Source organism: Malania oleifera, chromosome 3 (genome assembly GCF_029873635.1).
Source record: "Malania oleifera isolate guangnan ecotype guangnan chromosome 3, ASM2987363v1, whole genome shotgun sequence".
Lineage (NCBI taxonomy): Eukaryota > Viridiplantae > Streptophyta > Magnoliopsida > Santalales > Ximeniaceae > Malania > Malania oleifera.
The window spans coordinates 84,751,834-84,777,980 of NC_080419.1; the positions used below are offsets into that span (position 1 = coordinate 84,751,834).

At 35.3% G+C, this 26,147-nt stretch overlaps 1 protein-coding gene across 1 annotated transcript; it reads right to left on the bottom strand.

Annotated features, from left to right (window-relative positions):
- Positions 1 to 9,609: 9,609 nt before the first annotated feature.
- On the bottom strand, positions 9,610 to 11,129 carry LOC131151404 (PI-PLC X domain-containing protein At5g67130-like). Its single transcript, XM_058102648.1, has 5 exons — positions 11,124 to 11,129; positions 10,721 to 10,843; positions 10,467 to 10,604; positions 9,766 to 9,864; positions 9,610 to 9,693 (listed from the first exon to the last, which is right to left on the bottom strand). The coding sequence occupies exons 1-5, from the start codon at positions 11,127 to 11,129 to the stop codon at positions 9,610 to 9,612; spliced, it is 450 nt and encodes a 149-aa protein (XP_057958631.1).
- Positions 11,130 to 26,147: the final 15,018 nt, after the last annotated feature.

A 26,147-nucleotide genomic window follows, 5' to 3' on the forward strand; every position in this document is an offset into this window, starting at 1 on the left:
CTTGTCTAAATCGCTAAAAGGATCCATGATGTAGAGTGCACACACGACCCGATGAATTTAAACTCCTGCTCCCCTAGAAGTTTGAACACTACCTCCTTCCTGTGGCAGTCAATACTCGCATAGCTGGATGCTAGCCAGTCCATCCCCAAAATAACATCGAATCCGTCCATGTAAAAAACAATTAAACTAGCAAACAACATTCTCCCCTGAATCTCCACTAGGTGATCTCTGATCACCTTACTACACACAACAACTGACCTTGTCGGTGTGACCACACCTAACTCAGCATCTAACAACAGAGTCTCTACCTCACACAATTTAACCAATCCCTGAGATACAAAAAAGTATGTCACACCTAAATCAAACAACACTACAACACTATTTGACAAAATAGAAATAGTACTTGTCACCACATCACCGACGTTCTCTGCATCTCCCGGCGTAAGCGAGTACACCCGTGCCTAGGTAGTGCTACTCTGGTGACTATCTCAGGGTGCCTGATTACCTTCCTGATATTGATGCTATAGAGGTGCATAATCCAACGTTGTGTGGCAGTCCCGCGCCATATGCCCTACCCCATTGCACTGGAAGCAGCTAGCTGATCCACCCCTACACTCACCCCAAGGCCTCTTATAGCATCTGGGATAGGTAGGACGCGATGAATCCCCTGATGGGCTCGATATCCCATCTCCTGTTGCTGGCTTGTGAAATTACGAGGCCTTGTCTATGAACCCTATCTGGTGTTAGTCTGAAATCATTGAGGTAAGGTCCTCTTCTTCTGGTTCGCTACTCTCTCGCCCTCCTGAATATTGGCCTCGACTACCATAGTCTTGTCCACCAACTCGGAAAAACTCTAACCACCTATGTGCGTATTCCCTACCTCAAACCTTTCTCAAACCTCTGGGCCTTCTTTGGCTTGTCCGGGATCATGTATGGAGCGAAGCGAGATAACTCCACAAACTTGGCCGCGTACTGTTGTACAGTTAAGTGCCCTTGAGTTAGGTTCAGGAACTCCTTCGCCTTAGCATCTCAGGTGGCATTGGGGAAGTACTTGTCTAAGAAGACCTCCCTAAAATGGTTTCAGGTCATAACCGCAGATCCTGACTGATGTTCCTTCACCAGGTTTATCGATCTCCACCACCCTTTTGCTTCCCCCACCAATTTAAAGGTGGCATACCGCACCTACTCCTCCTCCGTGCACTATAGCACACCTAGCAGTTCCTATATCTCTTGAACCCAATCTTCAGCTACGATCGGGTTTGCTCCTCCTACAAAAGCCAGCGAACTCATTCGGATAAACTGCTGAAAAGTGTAGCCCCGATCAGCCAGTGGCTGATCCTGCTCTCTAGAGTCTCTCTGGGTTTCCTTCCTAACTCGTCGTGCTATACTTCGCAGCATTGCTGAGGCATTGACATCATCCTCATTGGAAGTCTCCACATGATTATCCCCTCCAGCAACAATGTCCTTTCCCCCGGGATCCATCCTGAAGATAAGATAGAATTCAACTTAGAAATTTCACATTTATCATGTTCAATGCAAGTATATGGGTTAGTTTAAAAAAACCATTAGCACAGTCCTGCCATAAAACCATCAATTGTTTTTATAGAGAGTCCTAAAATCGTAGACAGAAAACTTGAATTACAAAGAGTATCTTTTGGAGAAAACCGTCGACAATTTTATATTTCCCCTAGGATGTAAGAACTCGAACTGTAGTATATGGATTAAATATTCAAAAGAAGGGTAAAGTTGTAATTTGGGCAAGCTTTGTAGACGAAGCCAGAGTTTGTCGATGAAGTCCCTTTTGTTCTCGGCGACAAAATTCAGTGTCTCGTCGATGAGGAGATCCCGAGGGATTTTGGAAAATTTGAAATCTTGGGCTCGTCAACAAAGCCACCATCTCATGGACGAAGGTAATGGAGGACTCGTCGACGAGGACACCAATTCATCAAAAAATTCACCCGAGTCAAAGCGCTATAAATATCCAAAAGGGTTACTTCCAAGCTAACTTAGCCTAATATCTTCACTTTCTCTCTCTCAAACTAGAAGCCCTCTCTCTTTCTCTTGATTTCTTTGCCATTCATTGCCTGATTCATAGATCAGATGTTACTGCGAGGATCAGGGAAGACTTCTCTATGTTTCTAGCGGATCAGAATCTCGTTTCGAGCAGTTTCAGGTTTCGGTCCAAAATCGAGGTAAGGCTTGGTTTTTGTTTCTATTTCAGAATATGTATAGTAGTAAGGATTGTAAACATGTATCGTACTATGGTTTTTACGTTTTGGAGTCTTGGTTCATAGTTTTGGGGATCATAGAGTTCGTAGTTGGAATTCAGGTTAAGGTAAGGGGATTCAGTTTATATTAGTTATTTTTGAAATCGAGATTGGTAAGCTTGTAGGTTACGATCGTATGTATGTTTTGGTAACTTATTCGAGGAAATCTATCGAGTAAAAATATGGGATTTTTGGATTACAGTTGTCGGGAAAATTAGAGATTTTGGGTATCATCTTTGCTTTGTTTGGAAAACCATTTGTTTTGTTGAAACTATATTATTGAGATGATTGTTATCCATATTTGCATAAACTGTATACTTGAATTGGAAAATGATATGATTTTACATAAACCAAATAAGTGTGGTATATATGGTTGCATGTAATTGTTCCAGGTATTTTGTAAAACAGCTATGTGGAGGCTAATTACCGTACGCTAATGAGTATAGGAACGTGAGTTCCAAAATGATTCCAGGTTTTGTGAAATCGGCTAGGGGCGGCTAATTACCGTACGCCGAAATAGCTATGTGGCGGCTAATTACCGTACGCTATGCCATGTACCAATGTCAAAATTGTGGGTGAGAGTGTTCGACTCTATATTCGAGGGTCTAAAATATCACTATGTATCCCGACTGGTCACCGAGGGGTGTGAGCTACACTGTTATGGCAATGTAATCGCTGTGAAGCTTCAGGTTTCATGGAGTAGTTGTGTATTAGTGTGAGCTACATCGTATTGGCAATGTAATCACTATGAAACTTCGGGTTTCATAACATAGTTGCGTATTAGTGTGATGACATTAACTGTATGTTTGGGTATCGTATGTACTGGAATGGATTTGTGAAAATACTAGAACTTTATGGAAATGTTTTGAACTGTATCGTATTGTATGATGTTATGTTTTACGTAAAATAATACTGGTATGCCACACACTGATATAACCTGCTTTCTTCCTTACTGAGAGGCGTCTCACCCCGAATGTACGTACAATGTTTTCAGGTCCTTCAGGTAGCCGTAATTAGCATCCTACCAATCGGAAGTGGGGGTGTCGTTAGCTGCTATTAGTGCCTGTTAGGTACGAGCTTTTGTAACTGGGTGTCATGACAATTTTTGTAGACACCCGGAGTATGTACGGTATTTATGGGAATGTATATCCTAACTTTGTATAGACTCTGGTATGGTACTGTATATGTATAGAAAGATTGTATTCTACTGTGTATTGGATGAGTATGGATGTATATGTTTATGATTGTAAGGGCATTTGTGTACCCCATGGGGTCGGACCCTCATTTGGTATTGTATCATGTATGTTTAATTGATACAGAGACAGGTTAGGTTATTATAATCACACCTTGGACCCATCTGCCGGTTTGGGACGTGACAGCTTGGTATCAGAGCTAACTAGGTTGCTAGGTTTCATAGACTTGGTTAGGTGTATCGATGTGTACATACCAGAGTATAGGATGTAGGAACTGGGTTGTGTAGGCCGAGGATTGTGTTGTTGCTGGACGGGGACTCATTGGTGGTGTTCTGTGTTCTTCCTAGAATGACAATTCTAAAAAGATCACGGCAAACCATTGATGGATTCATGTTAGTGTGACGGGACAAACCTAGACCCGTGGGATTAGTAGTTAACATGATTAGGTGTTTGATTGTGTTAACTGTGTACGATATAGGGATTCTAACCGATTCCTATTGTTTTTAGAATGGAGCTTAAGGATAATGGCTTGGAGAATGGCTCTGAGGAGACGGCGAGCAATGAGTCTCCTTTTGTGTCTCGTGGTTTGGCGAGGCAAGTTATCCGAGAGATCGGACTGAGTTTTAGGAGACGCAAAGGCTCTCCTACAGATGCGGGGTGTACCATCGAGAGGTTCACACGCATGCACCCTCTGACATTTATGGGAGGACCTGATCCAATTGTGGCAGAGGACTGGGTCGAGAAGACCGAGAGGATTTCGGAAGTCCTCCACTGCACTTATAGGCAGAAGGTTTTGATGCTACCTTTCAGCTGACTGGGGAGGCACGTCATTGATGGATTGTGGTGAATTTTCTTGAGAGGCAGAGAGCTGGTCCATCTGGTATGACATGGGGCCACTTTAAGGAGGTATTTTTTGAGAGATACTTCCCAATCTCCACACGAGATGCGAAGACCAATGAGTTCTCGGGCCTGACGCATGGAACCCTGACGGTGCAGAGGTATGCCGCTAGATTTATCGACTTATCTCGATTTGCGCCATACTTGGTTCCGAACGAGTGCGAGAAGGCTTGGAGGTTTGAGAGGGGTCTACAGAAGGACATCCACCGTCTTGTGGAGATTCTGCAGATCCATGAGTTCTCTATTTTGGTGGATAAAACCACCATAGTTGAGAGTGATTTTCGGGGAGATGAGGTAGTGCAGGATCAGGGGAAGAGACCGGTATCTTCTAGTCCTCAGAGTGGTCCTTGGCAGGTACAATAGAAGAAGAAGAAGAACCACAGTTCAGATTATCGGCAGAATATCGAACGGTAGAATCATCAAGGGGATCCATCTTCCGCCCCGTGCGCCAAATGTTGTAAAAGGCACGATGGGGAGTGTTAGCTGTTCTAAGGTGACTGCTACAACTATGGCAAGCTAGGCCACATATCACAAATCTGTTAGGCACTGAGGAGAGATACGCCTGCATAGAGCCAAAATCGTGGGAGTAATCAGATGACTCGAGGGAACTACCAGGCAACCATGGCTCCATCGAGGGTATATTCACTGACTCTAGTAGATATGAAACATGTTGGGAACGTGGTGACAGGTACCATGTTATTGTTTTTGAATAGCGCTATTTTTTTATTTGATTAGGGAGCAACCCATTCATTTATATCTACTAGTTTTGTGAAGTTATGTGGGGTTGAAACCCAAACTATGGATTAAAGATTGTCTGTGGCTACGTCGACTGGAAGTGTAACGATCTATAGTAAGATATTAGGAAACTACCCACTTGAAATCCAGGAGAGACTACTACCAGAAAATCTTATAGTATACGACATGTCTGGTTTTGATGTCATACAGGGGATGGATTGGCTATTTTCCAATTTTGCGGTGATTGATTGTCGTAGGAGGGTAGTAGTGTTCAGACCTTCTAGGGAGCAGGAGTACGAGTTTATAGGATCGTGTGTGCGTTCGACACCACAGGTTCTATCAGCATTACAGACGAGGAGGCTACTCTTGGATGGATATCAGGGGTACCTAGCTTGCATGAAGGAACCACCACAGGATGAGTTGAAACTCAAGGATATTCGAGTAGTCAATGAGTTTTCGGATGTGTTTCCTGATGATTTACCCGGTTTACCTCTGGATCGTGAGGTGGATTTTGCAATAGAGTTGTTGTGAAGAAGAAGTGTTGGCCTTACAAGGCTTAACATCTTGTTTTAGTGCTAACAAACAAGTAGAACTTAACATATTTATTTAAGTGATGTATTTTCAGGACTCAATGATGAATGCAAGGTTAAAAAATTCATGAAAACTTTTATTTCAAAGAAGGATGTTTTATATCAAGCTTGAAGCATGGATTCAAAAATGGATTTAATGATAAAGCTTGAAGATCATGAGAGCATGAAAATTAAAGAGAACTTGATGAAAGCTCAAAGAAAGATGAAGCAAGCATAAAGACCTCAAGGATTTCAAGAATTGAAAATTTGAAAGAGTTTATAGGAAATTCCATGTAAGTACTTTAAATAATTTCAATATGGATACATAAAACTCTTAGGTTAATTTATTAGACCTAAATACCTTTTAGCATACTTGAAAAATGTTTTTATAAGGTCAAAAATTATTTCAAAAAGGTTAGAATCATTTTTGGAATAAAAAGCATCAAAAAGAGGATTTTCAAAATGCTGTTAATTTTTCAATATCCGCATTGAGGTGAATTTTTATCCATCAAAAGCTCTTTATTTTAAAACATGTTCAACATGAAAGTTGTAGGATTTTATCTTAGTTTTGATTTAATTCCAAGATCATCAAATTTTGAGTTACACAGAAAAAGTTATGATAAAAAAACAGAAGGATACTCGAAGCTGACAGCAACCAGTAGATTGCCTGAATCAGGACAGGCGCCTGGGTGGTCAAGCCAGGTGACTGGCTGTGTCCTGGTAGGCGACTGCCACCCTACTACCCTTGCTGCTCCTTTAAAAATAACATGGTAGGCGACTGGTGGATTGGGGCAGGTGACTGCCACGAACAGATTTTGAAAAAAAAACCTCAACGGAAACATTTTTTAAATGGTTTGCTTGGGGCTCAAACTTTGTGAAAACTTGGGGGATACTCTAAGTCACTTGGGGACCAAGTTACATACCTTTTAAAGCCTATAAATAAGCTTCAAAGATCATTGAATCAATGTACCAAGAATTCAAATTCATAAAAAATTCAAAATCTCTCTCAATTGCTCTCAAATTCTCAAGGCTCTCTCTTGCTCTCAACTTGCACGAATTCAACTGAGATTTTGCTAATCTTCTTCCACTAGAATTGTGCTACAAATTTTAAATCTTTCAAACATTGAAAAAATTAATTGGTGATATACTTCATTGAGCTTCAAGTTAATTTCCATATTGTTATTTATAACTACAAAAAATAAGGTTATTAGTGACGATTTTGAAATAGTCGCTATATCTGCTGTTGCTAATACTTATTAGTGACGAATTTTTGAAACCGTCACTAATAATAGAGTATTAGTGACGGTTTTAAACCGTTACTAAAAAACCTAAGTTTGTCACTATAAATTCTACACCGGCTCCATCAAAATCGTCACTAAAGCCATAGTATTAATGACAGTTTTAAATTCGTCACTAATACTCTATTATTAGTGACGGTTTGAAAATTATCACTAATGCTCTATTATTAGTGATGGTTTGAAAATTGTCACTATTGCTCACAGGCAACTATTAGTGACGGTTTTCTAACCGTCACTAATACTATAAAATCGTCACTAATACTATACTATTAGTGACGGTTTGAAAACCTTCACTAAAACTCTTTTAAAAAAAAGAGGCAATTATTAGTGACGGTTTTGAAGCCTTCACTAATACTTAAATTGGACAATTAGTAGTGACGGTTTTAAAATTATCACTAATAATTTTAAATTAATTTTTTTTCATTATTAATTTCTATAAAAATCTATAATTACATTTTCGTATACGTAACATTAAATCATAATTGCTAAAAAATTCATAAATTATTCAAAATTCAAATTCAAATTTAAATAAAAATACAAATATAATATAAAAATTCAAATTCAAATACTAATATATTATACAAATTCAATTTTAAATACAAATACATTATACAAATTCAAATTTAAATAAAAATACCAATATATTATACAAATTAAAATTCAAATAAAAATATATTATATAAATTCAAATTTAAATTGGACAAGTAGTAGTGATGGTGATGCGAGCTTCGACAGTGAGAGACCATGGCAGCATGGGCAGTTATGACTTGCTGCAGCGTCATCCTCGAGGGCGAGTTTCTCGAACAATAAGGCTCAATCTGTATCTAGGGCCCAACTTTAGAATCCTTGACCTTGATGGTGATGGAGCAGATGACGAGGTCATGGAGGGTGATGAAGGACAATGAGGTCTCGGATGACAGAGAAGGACGACGAGGTTGTGGATGGTGGTGGCTGCATCAACGATTCTTTATCTAGTTTACCCGGAGTTTCTTTTCAAAATTGATTTGAAATGCAATTAGTCTGCCTATGTAGACAAAATGAATTTTAGTCTTTCATCTGATAGGTTGTCGCTTATAGTTAAGGTATGATTTAAATATTAATTTTATTTCTCTTGAATCTTGATGCCCTTCTTGTGGATGCAATATTAATGACCGCAAAAAGGACATCAAGATTCAAGCGAAATAAAACTAATATTTAAATCATACCTTAACTATAAGCGACAACCTATCAAATGAAAGGCTAAAATTCATTTTGTCTACATGGGCAGTCTTATCGCATTTCAAATTAATTTTAAAAAGAAACTCCAGGTAAACTAGATAAAGAATCATTGATGCAGCCACCACCATCCACCCCACTATAAGAGTACCTGAACCTCCCGATTCTTACCTCCATGTCCATCATAAACTCCAAAGAATAAAGTGGAAGCATCTAGAACAAGATATGCAGCATGCTAGCAAATCAAACATTTATAGTCATTAACAAAACATTCATACTATTAGTCAAGACCTTTAACATGAAAGTTCGAAGTCTCAAGTCATAATCAGGATATCCCTTTTAGTTATGAGCTACAAAATTTAACAACCAACTCCTTTTCTTTTTCTTTATCTTAAATGTCGTTAATAAATATGCTTATTAAAGTATTGTAACACTTAAAGCTATATATTCACTTGATAGTCATTTACTTTTTGTCTCATTAAATCATGATAATAATTGAAATTTTCAGACTCCTTAAGTTACTTTACGGATTATTCATTGTTCGTGATAACTTCATTAAAAGAAGATTGTCATAATCCAATAACAATTATTTATATTACAAATGATATCGATACTCTCAGAATAAATATATTAACAATTATCTGGAGTATCTAATAAAACTTGAAAATGTAAAGACATACGGACTTGTGACATCACAAGCTCTGACTTTTAACATTACTCATTCAAACCAATTTTACAAACTAGACGCACTAGAGAAACAATCGCCCTAAGTGCATTATACTTTGAAACTGAATTGACATTTTCAAGGATGTTGCTTCAATTATAAGGACTTTCTTTTTGATTTGAACCTCTTAAGGTCAAATTTTTCAAAACATTTATACCAAATTAGGTGTTCTAGTCAAATTATTTGAAAGCCTTATTTACAAATTATCTCAATTTGTGCTTATTGATCAACTTGTGGGCCCAGATGTCGACCATCACTAGAAGAAAATTTAAAAAAAATAAAAATAGATTTGAGTCCCGGAACCAATAAACCAACCAAAATGGAAATTAAAATCTGGAAAAGCTGAGACTTTTAGAAGGACAAGATCCATACCTAGAAGAAATCATGTGCGTGGAGATCTGGAATTGAGTGTCACACCATTCTCTCTCTCTCATGGTATAAACTCTCGTGACTGATGACCGAAGAAGGTGGATTTTCAAATCTTCCATGTTGTTGAAATCAAAAGAATCCAAACATCTAACGATATGCAAACAATAACACAAAATAATCAAAAATCAAAAATCTAAAAGCAATACACAATAGAGGCAGGGACACAAACACATACAAACCTTTGCTGATACCATTGACATTAACCACAAACGCACACCTTTGCTGCATCCAAACAAATCATTTGGAAAGGACCCTTCTACCTGCGCAAATCATGCAACATTCTCACCCCAAAAATATGGTAATAATCTCTGATGGCTTTGCTTCCAGAAACCCTTGAATCTCTTTTAGCACATTAATGGCTGGTTGCTACAAGTAACAGTTAGCACTTGATCAAATCGAGGAAATTGCCCTCACAGAATTAGGTATTGAAGCACTTACAAATGTTGTGTAGTTGTAACAGACACCACCATAGGAGTGACATAACCAGATATCGTTGGTGAAGTCATACATATCAAGCATTAGACCTCGAACACCATTCTACAACGAGCACATATTTAACAGCTAATTGTTAAAAAAATATTTTAACAGAAACAATGAACTAAATATTGGATTATGTTGTGATCAATGTGCCATTCTATAGAGTGACAAACGATCAAAATAGTTCATTAAAATGATAATTTACATTAGAAATACTTACTTACAGAGTAATTAAAAAGCTCAAAAGAAATCTGAATAAACTGAGTTTCTAAGATGTTTTGATCGTATGAGAGTATGGCATGAACAATGTGCAATGATTCAGGTAAGGAAACATCCATGTGAGAAGTTGTGCAAGTGAGAGTGGCATAAGTGGATTGTGTATGAAGAGTTTATCAGGGAAAAAATTTGTTTTTACGCGACAAATACTTACAATGACCAAAACACTTCTTCAAAATTGAAAAATAAAAAATTGTCATTGACTGAACAAAAGTGTAAAAACAAGCATAATGCAAAGCAGAATAGATTCTGAGGGGCATATATTCCCGAAACAACTAAAGACAACAGTTGAAATTATATAAAAAATTTGCTTTCAGAAGCATAAAAAATACTTCCAAAGAGCAACCCAGAAGGCGAAAAACCAAAGGAAGAAAAACGAATATTACATTGAGCCGATTGGTAACTGAATCTTCTTGGTTCCTGGGAGAAACAAGAACAGGTCCCACCACGGGCTTCGCCACCAAAAGAGAGTAGGAGTTGTGAGCCGTCAGCCATGAATACTGATTGAAAGGTAGACTGTTCGCCTAATCAATCATTTGACCACCCATATCAGTACAACCCGCTCATAAACAAAATATTCATCACGGTTCGTGCATTAGATAATTAGAGATTGAGATCAGAACATAGAGAAATCATAGACCTTCGATGTGGGTTCCAATGGCCGGATTCGGGTACATCTGGGCTGAGTATTCCCGTTTGCATCACACGTTTCGCAGCGTAAGCTGGCGTCGCAGTCGCCGTCCGAAGCACATGTCTCTCCCAACTGATTCAAGGACGATAACCATGAGATGAAAATTATAAACTTTAAAAAAAAATGGGGGAAAAAAATTCAAGAACCGATGAAGAGAAAGACGGGAGATGACAGTGATACCTTGAGAGAGGACGAAGAACAAGGGAAGAGACACAGTGCGAGAAACAAGAGTTGGGTGGGGAAATTCCTTAGGAATTGATTAGGTCTCTGCAAATAAAGAATGCAAATACATGAGAGAGAGAGAGAGAGAAAGAGAAAGAGAAAGATAAATATAACAGGGATGATGACATGCCTGCATTTTTTATTTTCTATGATCGGAGACGCAATTAGGGGCAACGAAGATGGTTTTTCAGGAGGGTTTCGGGGGCGGCGACGGAGTAATGGAGTGGGACGGTGGGAATGGAGGGAGGAGCAGAATGAAAGTTGGGGAACGAAGAGACCGCGCGAGGGAGAAGGAGGCGGGAGGAGAAAGAAGAAATTTAGGGAAAGTGTGAGAATTTAAGATTTCGAGCATCAGTGACAGTTTCAAAATCGTCACTAATACCCCATTATTAGTGATGGTTCTCCTGAACCTTTACTAATACCCGAGAAGAGTCACTAATACCCTTAATTATTTCATTTAAATTTTTTTTTAAATAAAAACACTAGTAGTGATGGTTTCAAAACCGTCAATAATACCCCCTTATTAGTGACGGTTCTCCCAAACCGTCACTAATACCATTAACTATTTCTTTTTTAATATTTTTTAAATAAAAATACTAGTAGTGACGGTTTCAAAATCGTCACTAATACCCTTAACTATTTCTTTTTTAATATTTTTTTTTTAAAAAAATACTAGTAGTGACAGTTTCAAAATCGTCACTAATACCCCCTAATTAGTGACGGTTCTCCCAAACCGTCACTAATACTCTTAACTATTTTTTTTTAAATATTTTTTAAATAAAAACACTAGTAGTGACGGTTCCAAAACTGTCACTAGTACCTCATTATTAGTGATGGTTCTCCCAAACCATCACTAATACCCTTAACTATTTCTTTTTTAATATTTTTTAAATAAAAATACTAGTAGTGACAGTTTCAAAACCATCATTAATACCCTTAACTATTTCTTTTTTAATATATTTTAATAAAAACACTAGTAGTGACGGTTTCAAAACCGTCACTAATACCCCTTTATTAGTGACGGTTCTCCCAAATCGTCACTAATACCCATAACTATTTATTTTTAATATTTTTTTAATAAAAATAATAGTAGTGACGGTTTAAAACCATCACTAATACCCTAGAATCGTCGCTCATATTTTCTCGAAAAAATTTTCAGGCAAAGATTATTTATCGCGTTGTTTTTAGTGACGAAAGTATTAGTGACGATTTTAAAATCGTCACTAATAGTGTCGTATTAGTGACAACTGCTAAAATCGTCACCAATGCTTAGACTATTAGTGACAGTTCTTAAAAACCGTCACTAATACCAACTTTTAGTGACGAAATTAAATTCGTCACTAATATTTCCGTCACTAAAAACCAGTTTTTTTGTAGTGTTACTTTGAAGTATATTAGTTTCTAAATTGTTGTACTAATCAACTTTTTGTGTGAGCAAGTTTTTGTACACATTTACTTGATTTTTATCTTGTAGATTGACAATTCCAAGGATTGTTTGGATCGTTGGCTAAGCAAAGGGATATTTCTTAGAGAGGCGGGCTCTAGCATATTTAAAGAGTGACCGAACGAGAAAACATCATTTGGAGAGGCGGGCTCTAGTCTAGTGAATGAGTGTTTGAGTGTGGGGAACGGGTTAAAGGAACGGGTTTAGTGAATCCTTTGGTGGTTTGCGAAAGGCGAGGATGTAGGCTGGGTATAAGCCGAACCTTGTAAAAATCTTCGTCTCACTTTCTCTTTCCCTATTCTTTATTTTCAGTACATATTTAAATTGCGTGGATGGTTTAAATTTAAAACCAAATAAACTACGTAAATTTGGAAATCAAGTAAACCTTAAAGTTTCATTTTGATTTGGGTTGCGGAAATTGAAAAGGAGTACGTTGGTTGAACCATTTTTTGCGGAAACCATACGGGAGTACGTTACTTGGCTAAACACCTTAAAGATAAATTAATTTAAGAGTTTATTTGAATTCTAAAGTTTGGAAAGAGTTATTGGATTTTATACTGAACATTATATTGAAGAAGAAATTTCATATATACAGGGTTTTGTTCAAAACTCACATTCACTACAGGGCTGAAAACATCAAAAGCTGAAAGTTACATATATTATATCGATTGGGATTGGATGGTACAAAGATTTGTTTTATATTCCAAGAGTCTTAAATCTTGAATGATTTCATCAATCTAATAGTGCTGCAGTGAAGTTATATTTGATAAATAAATTGTGGTTGTGTTGGTTTGGAAATTGTGATTAATTGTTTGATTGTTTTTACTTTCAAAGTATGGTTGAAGATTGAATGTTTAATTGTGTTTAATTTTGTTGTTGATTGATTGTTCAAAAGAAACCAAGTTCTTGTTTGATTGACAAAATAGATAAACAAGTCAAAGAATTGGTTAAATATTAAAAGAAGTTAAGGACTTTAAAAAGAAAATTTTAAAAACCAATTCACCCCCCCTCTTGGGAAGTTATTCCTAATTTCAATTGGTATCAGAGCGGGGTTATAGCAAATCTTAATTAGTAGCTATAAAAAGATCTAAATGGCTCAATTAGGCATAGCTCCCTTTGGAGAGGGACAATCATCAATTAGGCCTCCTATCTTTTGTGGACACAACTATACTTTCTGGAAAAAGAGAACGCAAATATTTCTCCAAACCATGGATTGGAAAGTTTGGGAGGTTGTCATGGATGGTGATATAATTCCTACCAAATTAGTAGATGGAAACAGATCCCTAAGGAAAAGAAGGATATGAAAGAATTAGACCATAAGATGCTACAAGTTAATGCTAGTGCTATGAATGCGTTATATTATGCTTTAGATGCTAATGAATTTAATCAAGTAATGACTTGCAAATCAGTTAAGGAGATGTGGGATAATCTAGAAGTAACATATGAAGGAACAACGGATGTTAGGGATAATAGGGTTGATATGCTCACAAGCGAATATGAAGTGTTTAAAATGAACCCAAATGAATCCATATCCAGCATGTATACTAGGTTCACTCATGTAATAAATTCCCTAAATGCCTTAGGAAAAACTTACACTACTTATGAGATGATAAGAAAAATTTTAAGAGGCCTTCCCTCCATATGGGAACCAAAGGCTATTTCTATCATGGAAGGTAGAAATCTGAAAAACACATCCTTAGATGAGCTTATAAGTTCTCTCCTCACGTACAAAATGACAATGAATGAAAAGAGCGAGAAAACCAAAGCCCAAGAAACAATTTCCTTAAAAGCCTCAAAAGAAAACTTTAGTAGTGAAGAGATGGATGAAGTTGAAGCAGCCTTTATATCTAAAAAGCTAGCAAAAATCCTTAGAAGGAGAAACAAATTCAAGAGAAGAAATCAAGACTCCAAATCAGAAGAAAAAGATATTGGTACCAAGAAATCTAAAGATAAAACCCCTACTTGCTATAATTGCAAAAAATTGGACATATAAAACCAGAATGCCCACTATTAAAGAAAGAGTCTAAAAAGAAAAACAAGAAGGCCATGAAAGCCACTACTTGGGATACTACAAGTAGTTCGGAGAATGAAATAAGTGACCAAGAGGTTGCCTACACGTGCTTTATGGCATGGGATAATGAAGAAAGCTCCTCAACTAAATCTTCAAATAATTATTGTAGTGATGAATCAAGTGATGAGGGTATGCCATCTTATGATGAACTTCAAAATGATTTATTCAAAGTACATAAGATGCTGATTAAAGCAAATAAACAAAATACTTCATTGAAGAATAAAAATGAAAGTATAATGAAAGAATTAGAATCCATTAAAAATTCTAAAAGAGAAAATGAAAGAGAAAAGGATTCAAGGATCAAGAAAATAGAACATAAGTATGAATCAGCAATGAAAGAAATAGAATCCAAAAATCTTGCTGAAAAAGAAAACAACTTGAAAATCAAGAAACTAGAAAGCAAGAATGAACAAATGATAGAAGACCTTCGATCCCTATCCTCTACGGTATATGAGAAAGATATGTATATTTCTGGATTAGAGGATAGAATAAGAAAATTATCTCTAGAGCTAGAGACATCATTAAAGAAGGTTGATAACAGGAAAGACATAGAGTTAAATGAGCTTAAGAATCAAATCAAAGATAAAGATAAAATTATTTACAACTTTACAAAAGGAAAGGAAAACCTTGATAAGAAGATTGGCTCACAAAGAATGTCATTAAACAAAGAAGGCATTGGTTTCAATGGAGTTGAAAATAAAAAGAAAAAGAGTCTTTACATGGGTTATTTCTCAAAAGCCTCCAAAGATAATGCAAGCACATTCCTTAATGCTTACACTAACACCATATGCTATGAATGTAAGAAAAAGGGGCATATGAAGTTTGAATGTCCATTTAAGAGAAAAGATATGAAAACTAAACAAATATGGAGAGTTAAACAAACATCCTTTATGAAACCAACCGGACCCAAGAAGGTATGGGTATCGAGATGATAAACTAGTTCATAAATGAAAAACTCCATGGATTAAGTCATTCCCTTCAAAAATTGAGAAAGTAACTTAATTCATGATCAACAAACAAACTAGTTAAAATAGAAAAACTTAAAGAAGAAGTTTAAGATAAGTTTGAGAATGAATGACTATATGAGATGTTATATGCTTACATGCCTATATGATATGCTACATGATATGCTTGACTTATATTGAAAATTTATGGCTCACTATGTTGAAATTTTGAACATGAGATTATTAAGTATAAGCATGAATTTTGATATGAGATTAATTCTTGATCATGCATGCAATTGATGAATTACATGGATAGACTTACTGCTTTTTATATTGATATCCATGAGCTATGAGAGATATAATGGTTATATTGGTATCCATGAGCTGTGTATAATGTGCTAATGACTTTGGTATCAATAAAGTCTTTGGTATCCATGAATATTTTTGGTATCACATTTTAAAAATTTTAATTAGTATCACAGTTTTTTTTTTTTTTTTTAAAAAAAAAGGCTCATTTGGTATCATAATCTAAAAGATCAATTGGTTTTTAAAGAATGACAAGAATAATTATATCTATGAGCATGGTATGACATTGATGTTATGAGCATAATATTGATATTTGATAAATAATGTGAATCAATGTTTTGAAATATAGGAAGGTGAAAGCAAAATTGATAACAAAATTGAATGTATTGAATTCAGGGGAAGTGTTATGTCAAATTGCTTATATTATGATTGTTTCCTTATTAATCAATTCAGAGAATTTTCAATTGGTATCATGAATTAAATTTTCAATTGGTATCAATTCTCAATTGGTATCAAGAATTTTAAATAGATATCATGAATTCAATTTCAAATCGGTCATAAAATCAACAATTGAAATCTTGAATACTGTCTAAAGGAAAAAGCTGTTAGTAATGAAGTTACAACTCATATACTTGAATGTTATAACACACTACACATGCTATATTGAAAAATAATAAATTGAGTGTGTTCATATGTTTGATACGCATGTTTGATGGTATGCTTAACATGTGATTTTACTTGAACTTAATCATTTTTTTTCCCTCTTTGATGGTTGTCAAAAGGGGGAGAAGTCTTTAAGCAAAAATTGAGCATGACATTGCTAACAATTGAGTATGAACATAATATATATATATATATATCAAAAGAAGAAGTATTTAATAGTGATGAGCATGATTGTAAAAGAGGTTTTGAAATTGATATTAATCTTGCAAATATTGTTAAGATGATGCTTATTGAAAGGTGGAGTCTTTTTAAGGCTCACTTCAATTTTTGTTTCTTGTTTGTCATCATAAAAAAGGGGAGATTGTTGGCCTTACAAGACTTAACATCTTGTTTTGATGCTAACAAACAAGTAGAACTTAACATATTTGTTTAAGTGATGTATTTTCAGGACTCAATGATGAATGTAAGGTTAAAGAAATCATGAAAGCTTATATTTCAAAGAAGGATGATTTATGTCAAGCTTGAAGCATGGATTCAAAAATGGATTTAATGATAAAGTTTGAAGATCATAAGAGCATCAAGATTAAAGAGAACTTGATGAAAGTTCAAAGAAAGATGAAGCAAGCATAAAAACCTCAAGGATTTCAAGAATTGAAAATTTGAAAGAGTTTATAGGAAATTTCATGTAAGTACTTCAAATAATTTCAATATGAATACATAAAACTCTTAGGTTAATTTATTGGACCTAAATACCTTTTAACATACTTGAAAAAAATATTTTAATAAGGTCAAAAATTATTTCAAAAAGGTTAGAATCATATTTGGAATAAAAAACATCAAAAAGAGGATTTTCAAAATGCTGTTAATTTTTCTATATCCGCATTGAGGTGAATTTTTCTCTATCAAAAACTCTTTATTTTAAAAAGTGTCCAACATAAAAGTTGTAGTATTTTCTCTTATATTTCATTTTAAATGAAGATCATCAAATTTGGAATTACACAGAAAACGTTATGACCAAAAAGCAGAAGGATACTCGAAGTTGACAGCAACCAGTAGACTGCTTGAACCAGGACAGGCATCTGGGTGGTCAAGCCAGGTGACTGGCTGTGTCCTGGCAGGTGAATGCCACACTACTGGCCCTGATGCTCCTTTAAAAATCACATGGTAGGCGACTGGTGGATTGAGGCAGGCGACTGCCACGAACAGATTTTGAAAAAAACCTCAACGGAAACATTTTTTAAATGGTTTGCTTAGGGCTCAAGCTTTGTGAAAACTTGGGGGATACTCCAAGTCACTTGGGGACCAAGTTACATACCTTTTAAAGTCTATAAATAAGCCTCAAAGATCATTGAATCAATGTACCAAGAATTCAAATTCAGTAAAAATTCAAAATCTCTCTCAATTGCTCTCAAATTTTCAAGGCTCTCTCTTGCTCTCAACTTGCACGAATTCAACTGAGATTTTGACAATCTTCTTCCACTGGAATTGTGCTACAAATTCTGAATCTTTCAAACATTGAAAGAATTAATTGGTGATGTACTTCATTGAGCTTCAAGTTAATTTCCATATAGTTATTTACTTTGAAGTATATTAGTTTCTAAATTGTTGTACTAATCAGCTCTTTGTGTGAGCAAGTTTTTGTATACATCTATTTGATTTTTATCTTGTAGATTGATGATTCCAAGGATTTTTTGGATCATTGGCTAAGCAAGGGGATATTGCTTAGAGAGGCGAGCTCAAGCCTATTTAAAGAGTGACCGAATGAGGGGACATCGTTTGGAGAGGCGGGCTCTAGCCTAGTGAAGGACTGTTTGAGCGTGGGGTATCGCTTGTAAAGGTTTTGTTTCACCCATTAAAGGAACGGGTTTAGTGAATCCTTTGGTGGTTTGCCAAAGGTAAGGATGTAGGTTGGGTATAAGACGAACCTCATAAAAATCTCCGTTTCACTCTCTCTTTCCCTATTCTTTATTTTCAGTACATATATAAATTATGTGGATGGATCATATAAACTATGTAAATTTGGAAATCAAGTAAACCTTAAAGTTTTATTTTGATTTGGGTTGCATAAACCGAAAGGGAGTACGTTAGTTGAACCATTTTTTGCGGAAACCATACGAGAGTACGTTACTTGGCTAAACACTCCAAAGATAAATTAATTTAAGAGTTTATTTGAATTCTGAAGTTTGGAAAGAGTAATTAGATTTTATATTGAACATCATATTGAAGAATAAATCTCATATATACAGGGCTTTGTTCAAAACTCACATTCACTACAGGGCTGAAAACATCAAAAGCTGAAAGTTACATATATTATATTGATTATGATTGGATGGTACAAAGATTTGTTTTATATTCCAAGAGTCTTAAATCTTGAATGATTTCATCAATCTAATAGTGCTGCAGTGAACTTATATTTGGTAAATAAATTGTGGTTGTGTTGGTTTGGAAATTGTGATTAATTGTTTTATTGTTTTTACTTTCAAAGTGTGGTTGAAGATTAAATGTTTAATTGTGTTGTTGATTGATTGTTCAAAAGAAACCAAGTTCTTGTTTGATTTACAAAATAGATAAACAAGTCAAAGAATTGGTTAAATATTAAAAGAAGTTAAAGACTTTAAAAAGAAATTTTGAAAAGCCAATTCACCCCCCTCTTGGGAAGCTATTCCTAATTTCAAGAAGGACAGGTCGATGCGTATGTTCATTGATTACCATGAGATTAACAACGTGACAATGAAGAACCGTTACCCTTTGCCTCGAATTGATGATCTCTTTAGCCAGCTGCAAGGAAGACAGGTCTTTTTGAAGATCGACCTACGGTCAAGGTATCATCATATGAGGGTTAGATCTGAGGATGTAGTGAAGATTGCTTTCCGAACCAGATACGACCACTATAAGTTTTTGGTTATGCCATTTGGTTTGAATAATGCACTGGCAGTGTTCATGGATCTGATGAACAGGGTTTTCCATGAGTACCTAGATCAGTTCGTAGTGGTGTTCATCGATAACATTCTGGTATACTCGAGGAGTTTGGAAGAGCATGAAAACCATCTGAGGTTTGTCATACCCAGTTTTGATTATAACAAATACTCAAGTATTTAATGTCTATCAAGTTTGTGTGTAAGTTCATATTTGAAAGATCACTTGATGGCATAAGAAGACTTAAAGTCTAAATACCCTGAAGATTTATTCTTGCTGTAATTTATTTTATGCTTATTCAGGTCTGTAATAGTAATATAAGAAAAGGTCTATAATAATTACTGCATATCATGCATGTAGATGCAATAAGCTTAAAAGACCTTAGGTCCTTGCACATACACACAAGATGTCCCCAAAATCACATATATTATCAGGGGAATTAATTGAAGTGAAACTGGACTTATATGGTAAAATCAGTGAGGCTTCGGGTGACCAAACTATGGTGCTCAAAACACCTTGGGCGACCGAACCATTGACCAGTTAGCAAGTTGACTTGGGTTTGGGTGACCGAACCAAAATGAACGTACTGTCCTCAATCAACTAAACCATGTTTCTGACTTTTCCCACCAACTCGGCAGCCCAAACTTCACGTTCAAAAATGCCTTGGGCTACCGAACACATGAGTTAGGTAAACTGAACTCTGAACCAGGCGACCGAATCATGGACAAAATGGAAATCGCCTTAGGTTAGCAAATCAAACCCTGATTTAGGCACTCAAACTTCAAAAATCAACTTTTTTCATTATGTCTATTCGGGCAACCAAACCGTGGATCTGGTGCCCGAAACTTTTGGGTTGTTTTAATTTTTACCGCATTTAAGAAGGGTTAAATGAGGTTAATTTTATTAAACAGTTTTAAAATAATTTTAACAATTACCCCTATGTCCCCAACGGTCAAAGTTTAGCCTTTCTCTATATATAGGGGTTCATTTGCTTGGATTAGCATGTTATTAGCAAAATATATTGAGCAAAAACCCTCTAAAAAATCCTAAGCCCTATTTTACTATACAAACCTCATACACTCATATTCTACTACGCTCTTGAGAAATCAAATCTTTGTGAGTGTTTATTGATTGTTCTAATGTGCTAAAAACCCATATTTGTATATTGCATTTGATTTTCATTTGAGGGTTAAGCAAAGATTTCCCCCCTAGATTTTATTTAATAAATATTTGGTTGGGAAAAATCTTAGAGCTAAGTGGGTCTTTGCATTATCATTGCAAGACTCAATAGGGCTTGTATTTTTGTGTGCAAAAATATTTTTACAAGCTTAGATTTGAATATCTCCTTGTGCTTTAATATTGAGAAAACTATTTTCGAGATATTTTAAATTTCCATTGGTTTGAATCTTTGAAACCCTAAACTAAGATTGAGATTTTATCATTACTTAGTTTCAAAGATTTGATTGTAGATACACTCTTGTGCTTGATTTGAGATAGTCATTATTCTGAGTGTTGATTGCACATATACACCTTTAAGATTATTGTTCTTACATGATCGGTGTGTTTTTATTATTACTAGTGCAAATCTGCTTGATTAAGAAGCATATAATTTGTACACATCTTGTATTGAAATACTGTTATATTCCAAGTGTGGGCCTGAAGAGGGAGACTAGCCTTGGTGAATAGTCCCGGATTGGCTTAGACCTGGTTAGGAAAGCTTGGTGCACCATCTTGGTAAGGTGTGTTTGTAGGTTGAGGTCAATCCCGTTAACGGACCTGATTATATATGGTGCCACTCCACCCGTGAAGTGAGTTTATAGTGGAATCCTTGTGTTGGTGAGCCAAGGTGGGGACATAGGCACTTTGGTCGAACCTCGATAACATATCGTGTGTGCAATTTACTTTTTCACAATTTATTCACCGCACGTGTATGTTTTATTGTGAATGATTGGATTTGTAATTGTATAGACAAACCCTAGGTTGCGTAATACTATTGTTAGACTGGTTGACCTAGGAAAGAACTTTTAAATATCTAATTCACCCCCCTCTTGAGATTGCACCAAAGTTAAGAAGTGGTATCAGAGCCCTGTTACTTAAGACATAATAGTTAATTAGTAAAAAGATCATGATGGGCTCGTGTTGGTGCATCCCCTTCATATAAGGAAATTTTAGTTACAAACCCTCCAGTATTTTGTGGTGAAAATTTTGCTGTATGGAAATTTAGGATGACCATATTTGTTAAAGCCTTAAATTGGAGGTTCTAGAAAGTTATTGATCAGGGAAATATTGTGCCTGTGAAAATCATTGATTGTGTTGATGTTCCTAAATCTAAATTTGAGCTGAATGATAATGATAGGAACTTAATGCAAGTAAATTTTGATACCATGAACACCTTGCTGTATGCTTTAGATTCTAACATTCTCTGTGAGGTTATGGCATGTAATAGTGCTAAAGAGATATGAGAGGAACTTGAAAGGAGATTTGGAGCAACTACGCAGGAAAAGGTGATCACTCCTTATGACTCAAGCTCTACAGATCTTGAAGGAGGTAAATAGTGTTTCATAGCTCTAACCGACGATGAGGTAAACTCGTCTCCTCCTACGTTATTAGATAACCTTGGTAATGATTCATGTGATGATTTGAATGATTGATTCGATACTGAATCATGTGATAGTTCTGGTAGTGAAAGCATGCCTACTTATGAAGAATTGCAAGTTGAATATATTAGAACTTATAAGTCTTTTGTTAAAGCACTTAAACACTATACTATTTTGAAAACAAGAATGAGGCATTGTCGAATTAGGTGTAATCCCAAGAGGGGGCAGGTGGATTGGGTATTTTAAAATTCTTTGGATCTATTTACCACTTAATACCTACTTGTATATTTAGCAATGAGTTCTTATTACCCAATTAATTGTGTGCAATGTTATTCAACCTACACATGCGAGACGAACAATTTAAATGTAGTGCTGAAGGTAAAGAGTAAAGGGAAAAGAGAAGAAAAATGCAGTTTTTATAAGGTTCAGCTAACTCGGCTTTTGTCCTTGCCTTGAGCAACCACTCAAGGATTTCACTAAAATCCCTGCTCCTTAAATTGGGACGGAGCTTCCCTTACAATCCGCTGCTTACAAGAGGCATAACTCCCTCCTACTCCACTACTTACAAGAGATACAACTCTCTCCTCAAACCCCGGTTCACACACCGAACCGTGAATACAATAGAATTTGTAAAAACACTCAAAAATGCTTCCAAACAAAAGCTCGTAAGTACAATTCAAAATTTTAATACATTAAAATATGATAAAATTTGAAACTCAGAATGTATGAAACGATATAATCGTTTATGTATGATATGCTTGAACACACAAATCCCTTTTTATCAAGTCTCCCAAAAATGTTTGTATAAAACAATGATTTTGAGATCTTAGGTTAGATCTTTGAATATAAAGATAGCTTTGTCGATTGCCAAGATGCCAAACACACTTTGTCAAACAAACAATACTTCTCTAAATATTTCTAACTCAATGTGATCTTGATAATATTGACTTAATGTATATATATGTATGTATCTCTAAGATGATAATGCCAAAGGTCAACAAACTTAATATTTGATTTTTATAAAATATCCTTTAATATGTATATAGATAGTTATGCACTTCTAAGGATATATGTATATTCAAATAGTTTAGATGTATTAAAAAATATCAGCATTAAACTAAGAATACACTTGAATAAAGAAACTTTAATCAATGGCCAAATACAGAGCTTTCTCAAGTATTGAGTTTATCAAAAACGGTCTTTATATGAATGTGAAAACTCAATATCAAGTTTCTCTAAAGATATCAAAACAGATGGTGATATGAGATTCTCTAACAAAACTAAATGTAATAACCAAACCTCAAACCAAGTTGAAGCACAAGATGTATAATAGAGATCCCTTTAGATTTTCTGAGATGATTTGCCCAAAGATGATGTGTAGAAACTAGAGCGAAGGCAAACGTACAACAATCAGCTCAAGTATCTTAGTTTTCTTTTCAACAAGATGTGTTCTTCACTTTACGTTGATTTTCTTGTGTTTAGCTTACGTACTAGGGTTTAGATAATCAGTATTTATAGTATCTTACCCTTAGAATTGATCTCAAACATTGGATCAAAAGATAGCTCGCGTGTTTACACAATAAAAATTAAATTTTTAATCTTTTCAACAAGTTCAGATGTTTGAGGTCAAGGGCCAGACGATTGAAGTCATTTTTATCCTTTGAAAAAATAGCCTGGACATAGGGTTAGATGACCGAGGTCAAGGTTTTAGATGATTGAAGTGTCGAGTTCAGACGACCGAGGTCAAGGTTCAGTCATTTGAGGTGCTTTTGCCAGTTTATGTTTTTCCCAAATAAATCTTCGGTATTCTTCAGACGTTTGAGGAAATTCTTCAGTAACCGAACTTAAAGTTCAGTCAATCGAAGTCCCCAATTTTTGCATATTTACTTTCTAGTTCAAAAATTTGTTTTACTTTCTTTCTTGGCTCTTTTATAAAAACATTTTCCAAGGTTTTGACATTTTCTAAGTCCATGAATATCCCCTAATGATGTTCATGAAATGCATGAGTCCTAAAGTCATTATTGGATATGATTTAAGCCTCAAATTAAATCATACGAAAACTGTAAATACATGAGGTCTAAGTACCCATTCCCAAGATGCGCTTGAACTTTGCCGCTTGCATCTTGATTCTCGTACTCTTAGAGTTCCATGGATCTTGCCAAGATATGTGTGCTTTACTTTAAGGCTTCCATGACTCGTTATCCTTCCGTGCATGCTTAATATGGTTCCTATTCACAAACTCAATGCAAAGATCAAATACCAAGTGATTTGTCATCATCAAAATTGGATTGGACCCATAGAGTCAACAGACATTGCTGAAAAAACTTGAATAAAAAAATCTTGTTGAAAGGGAAAATGATTTCAAAATAAAAAATTTAGTAAACAAGAATGAAAATTGGAAAAAGAGCTGAATGTCGTAAGATCTCAAATTCCAAGTGATAATAATAACGATCTTCTTATTGCAGAACTTGAACGTAAAACAAACAACATGACGAAAGAATTTGTTAAATATCAGGATGTTTACAAAGGTATAAAGAACTTAAAAATGCAAGATCTAGAAAAGAAAGTAGAAGACCAAGCTAAGATCATCTGTACATTCACTAGAAGCAAAGACAACTTTAATAAGTTGTTAGGCTCACAAAATATGACCTTAGATAAGGAAGGTATATGATATAATGGGATTGAAAATAGGAAAAGGAAGAATCGATACATGGGGTACTTTGTAAGAGCATCAAAACACTAAGCTAGTACCTCCTCCAGTTCGTATATTCACACCACATGTGTCTTGTATAAAAAGAAGGGGTACATAAAATTTGATTGCTCGTTTAAAGGGAAAGGTGTAAAATGCAAGCAAGTCTAGAGAGTCAAAGTATCACCTAATCCTAATCCATCAAGACTTAAAGATAGAAAAATGGTATGGGTTGTAAAGAAAGGAAACTCATTAGAACTTAAGGAGGAACGAAGTTCAGTTAGAGTTACATAAATGCTTTTCTTAGGTTCTAGGCTAAGGGGGAGTGATGTCTATTGGCCTATGAAGTGGTTTGTCCCTAAAATGTCAAATCTTAGCATATTCATTCCATTTGGTATACTAAGATCATATGAGAATGAAGCCAATCGGCAAATCCAAGTATATAATCAATATGAACTTAATGCATATATTCATTGGTTAAAATATGAAATCATTGGCTATAGCTTAATTAAAATCCACTTCCAAATGGAAAAAAGCATCCTTGCTTGGTATAAAATTCTTAATGCTTAATCTATGCTTGAATGTACAAATCTTATGTTAAACACACTCAATCGATTGTGTAAGACTAAGCTTTAGGAGATGAATCATATTTTAAGCATCATCAAATCCTAAACTTATCGTGGAGCCTTAAAAGCCTAATAAAATTTTTGTCATCTCTCTAGGCTTAAGTACCATTGATCATAACTCCTTATTCATTTGGTACTTATTAATAGACATCCCTCTTGTAATCAAAATTTGAGGCATTCACTAAAGAATTCAAATTTTATTGTCAAATCAAGATATTTTCTTTGAGCTTAAAATATAAAAATCCTCCATTTTGGTTCACCATCCCCTTCACAGAACCCTTTATCATACCACAATCACATCAGGTAAAGATCCATCCACTCATTGGTTCGTATCCTTGCTCCAAAATTGTGATCATATCTAGAGGATACATTCCAATCACCAAAGAGCTTCGGTTACTAGTTATTCATATCCTCCACATTGCTCGTTGCTAGAATAAGTTAGGACATATTCTTTAGAATGCTTATCTTGTACAATGTCTTGCTACTACCAAAATACTCTTGCAAAAATAATAAAGATAAAAACTTTAAGAGTGTTTATTTTAATTTGCTTCACTTGCTCTCAAACTTTATATAAAATCATTTAGAGCTTCATCCTTGTGAATTAAGTTGAATGGCTAAATTGGTTGCCTAGGTCCTAATCTCAATGAATGCATATATCTCAAAGTGGCCTATGCACATGTAATTATCATTCAAAGCCAATCAAACTTGGGCCTCTCACGTACTAAAAATCATAAGAAAAGAGGCAAATATTGGCTTAGTTCCCTTAAAGAAATATCTATTGTAACTTTTTGGTCCTCTAAGCCTAATCATGTAAAGCCGACTTTGAATCATTGAAAATATTAAAGCACTTGGCTAAAGAGTTTGAAAATAAAAAAAGCATAAAATGATTAAGTGCATA

Excerpts from the sequence above, each read along its gene's own strand:
- LOC131151404 (XM_058102648.1), bottom strand. Across the intron at positions 10,605-10,720 it reads CATTGGAACCCACATCGAAG|GCGAACAGTCTACCTTTCAA; the intron begins GTCTATGATTTC and ends ATGATTGATTAG. Across the intron at positions 9,865-10,466 it reads CAGTTACCAATCGGCTCAAT|AATGGTGTTCGAGGTCTAAT; the intron begins GTAATATTCGTT and ends TGCTCGTTGTAG.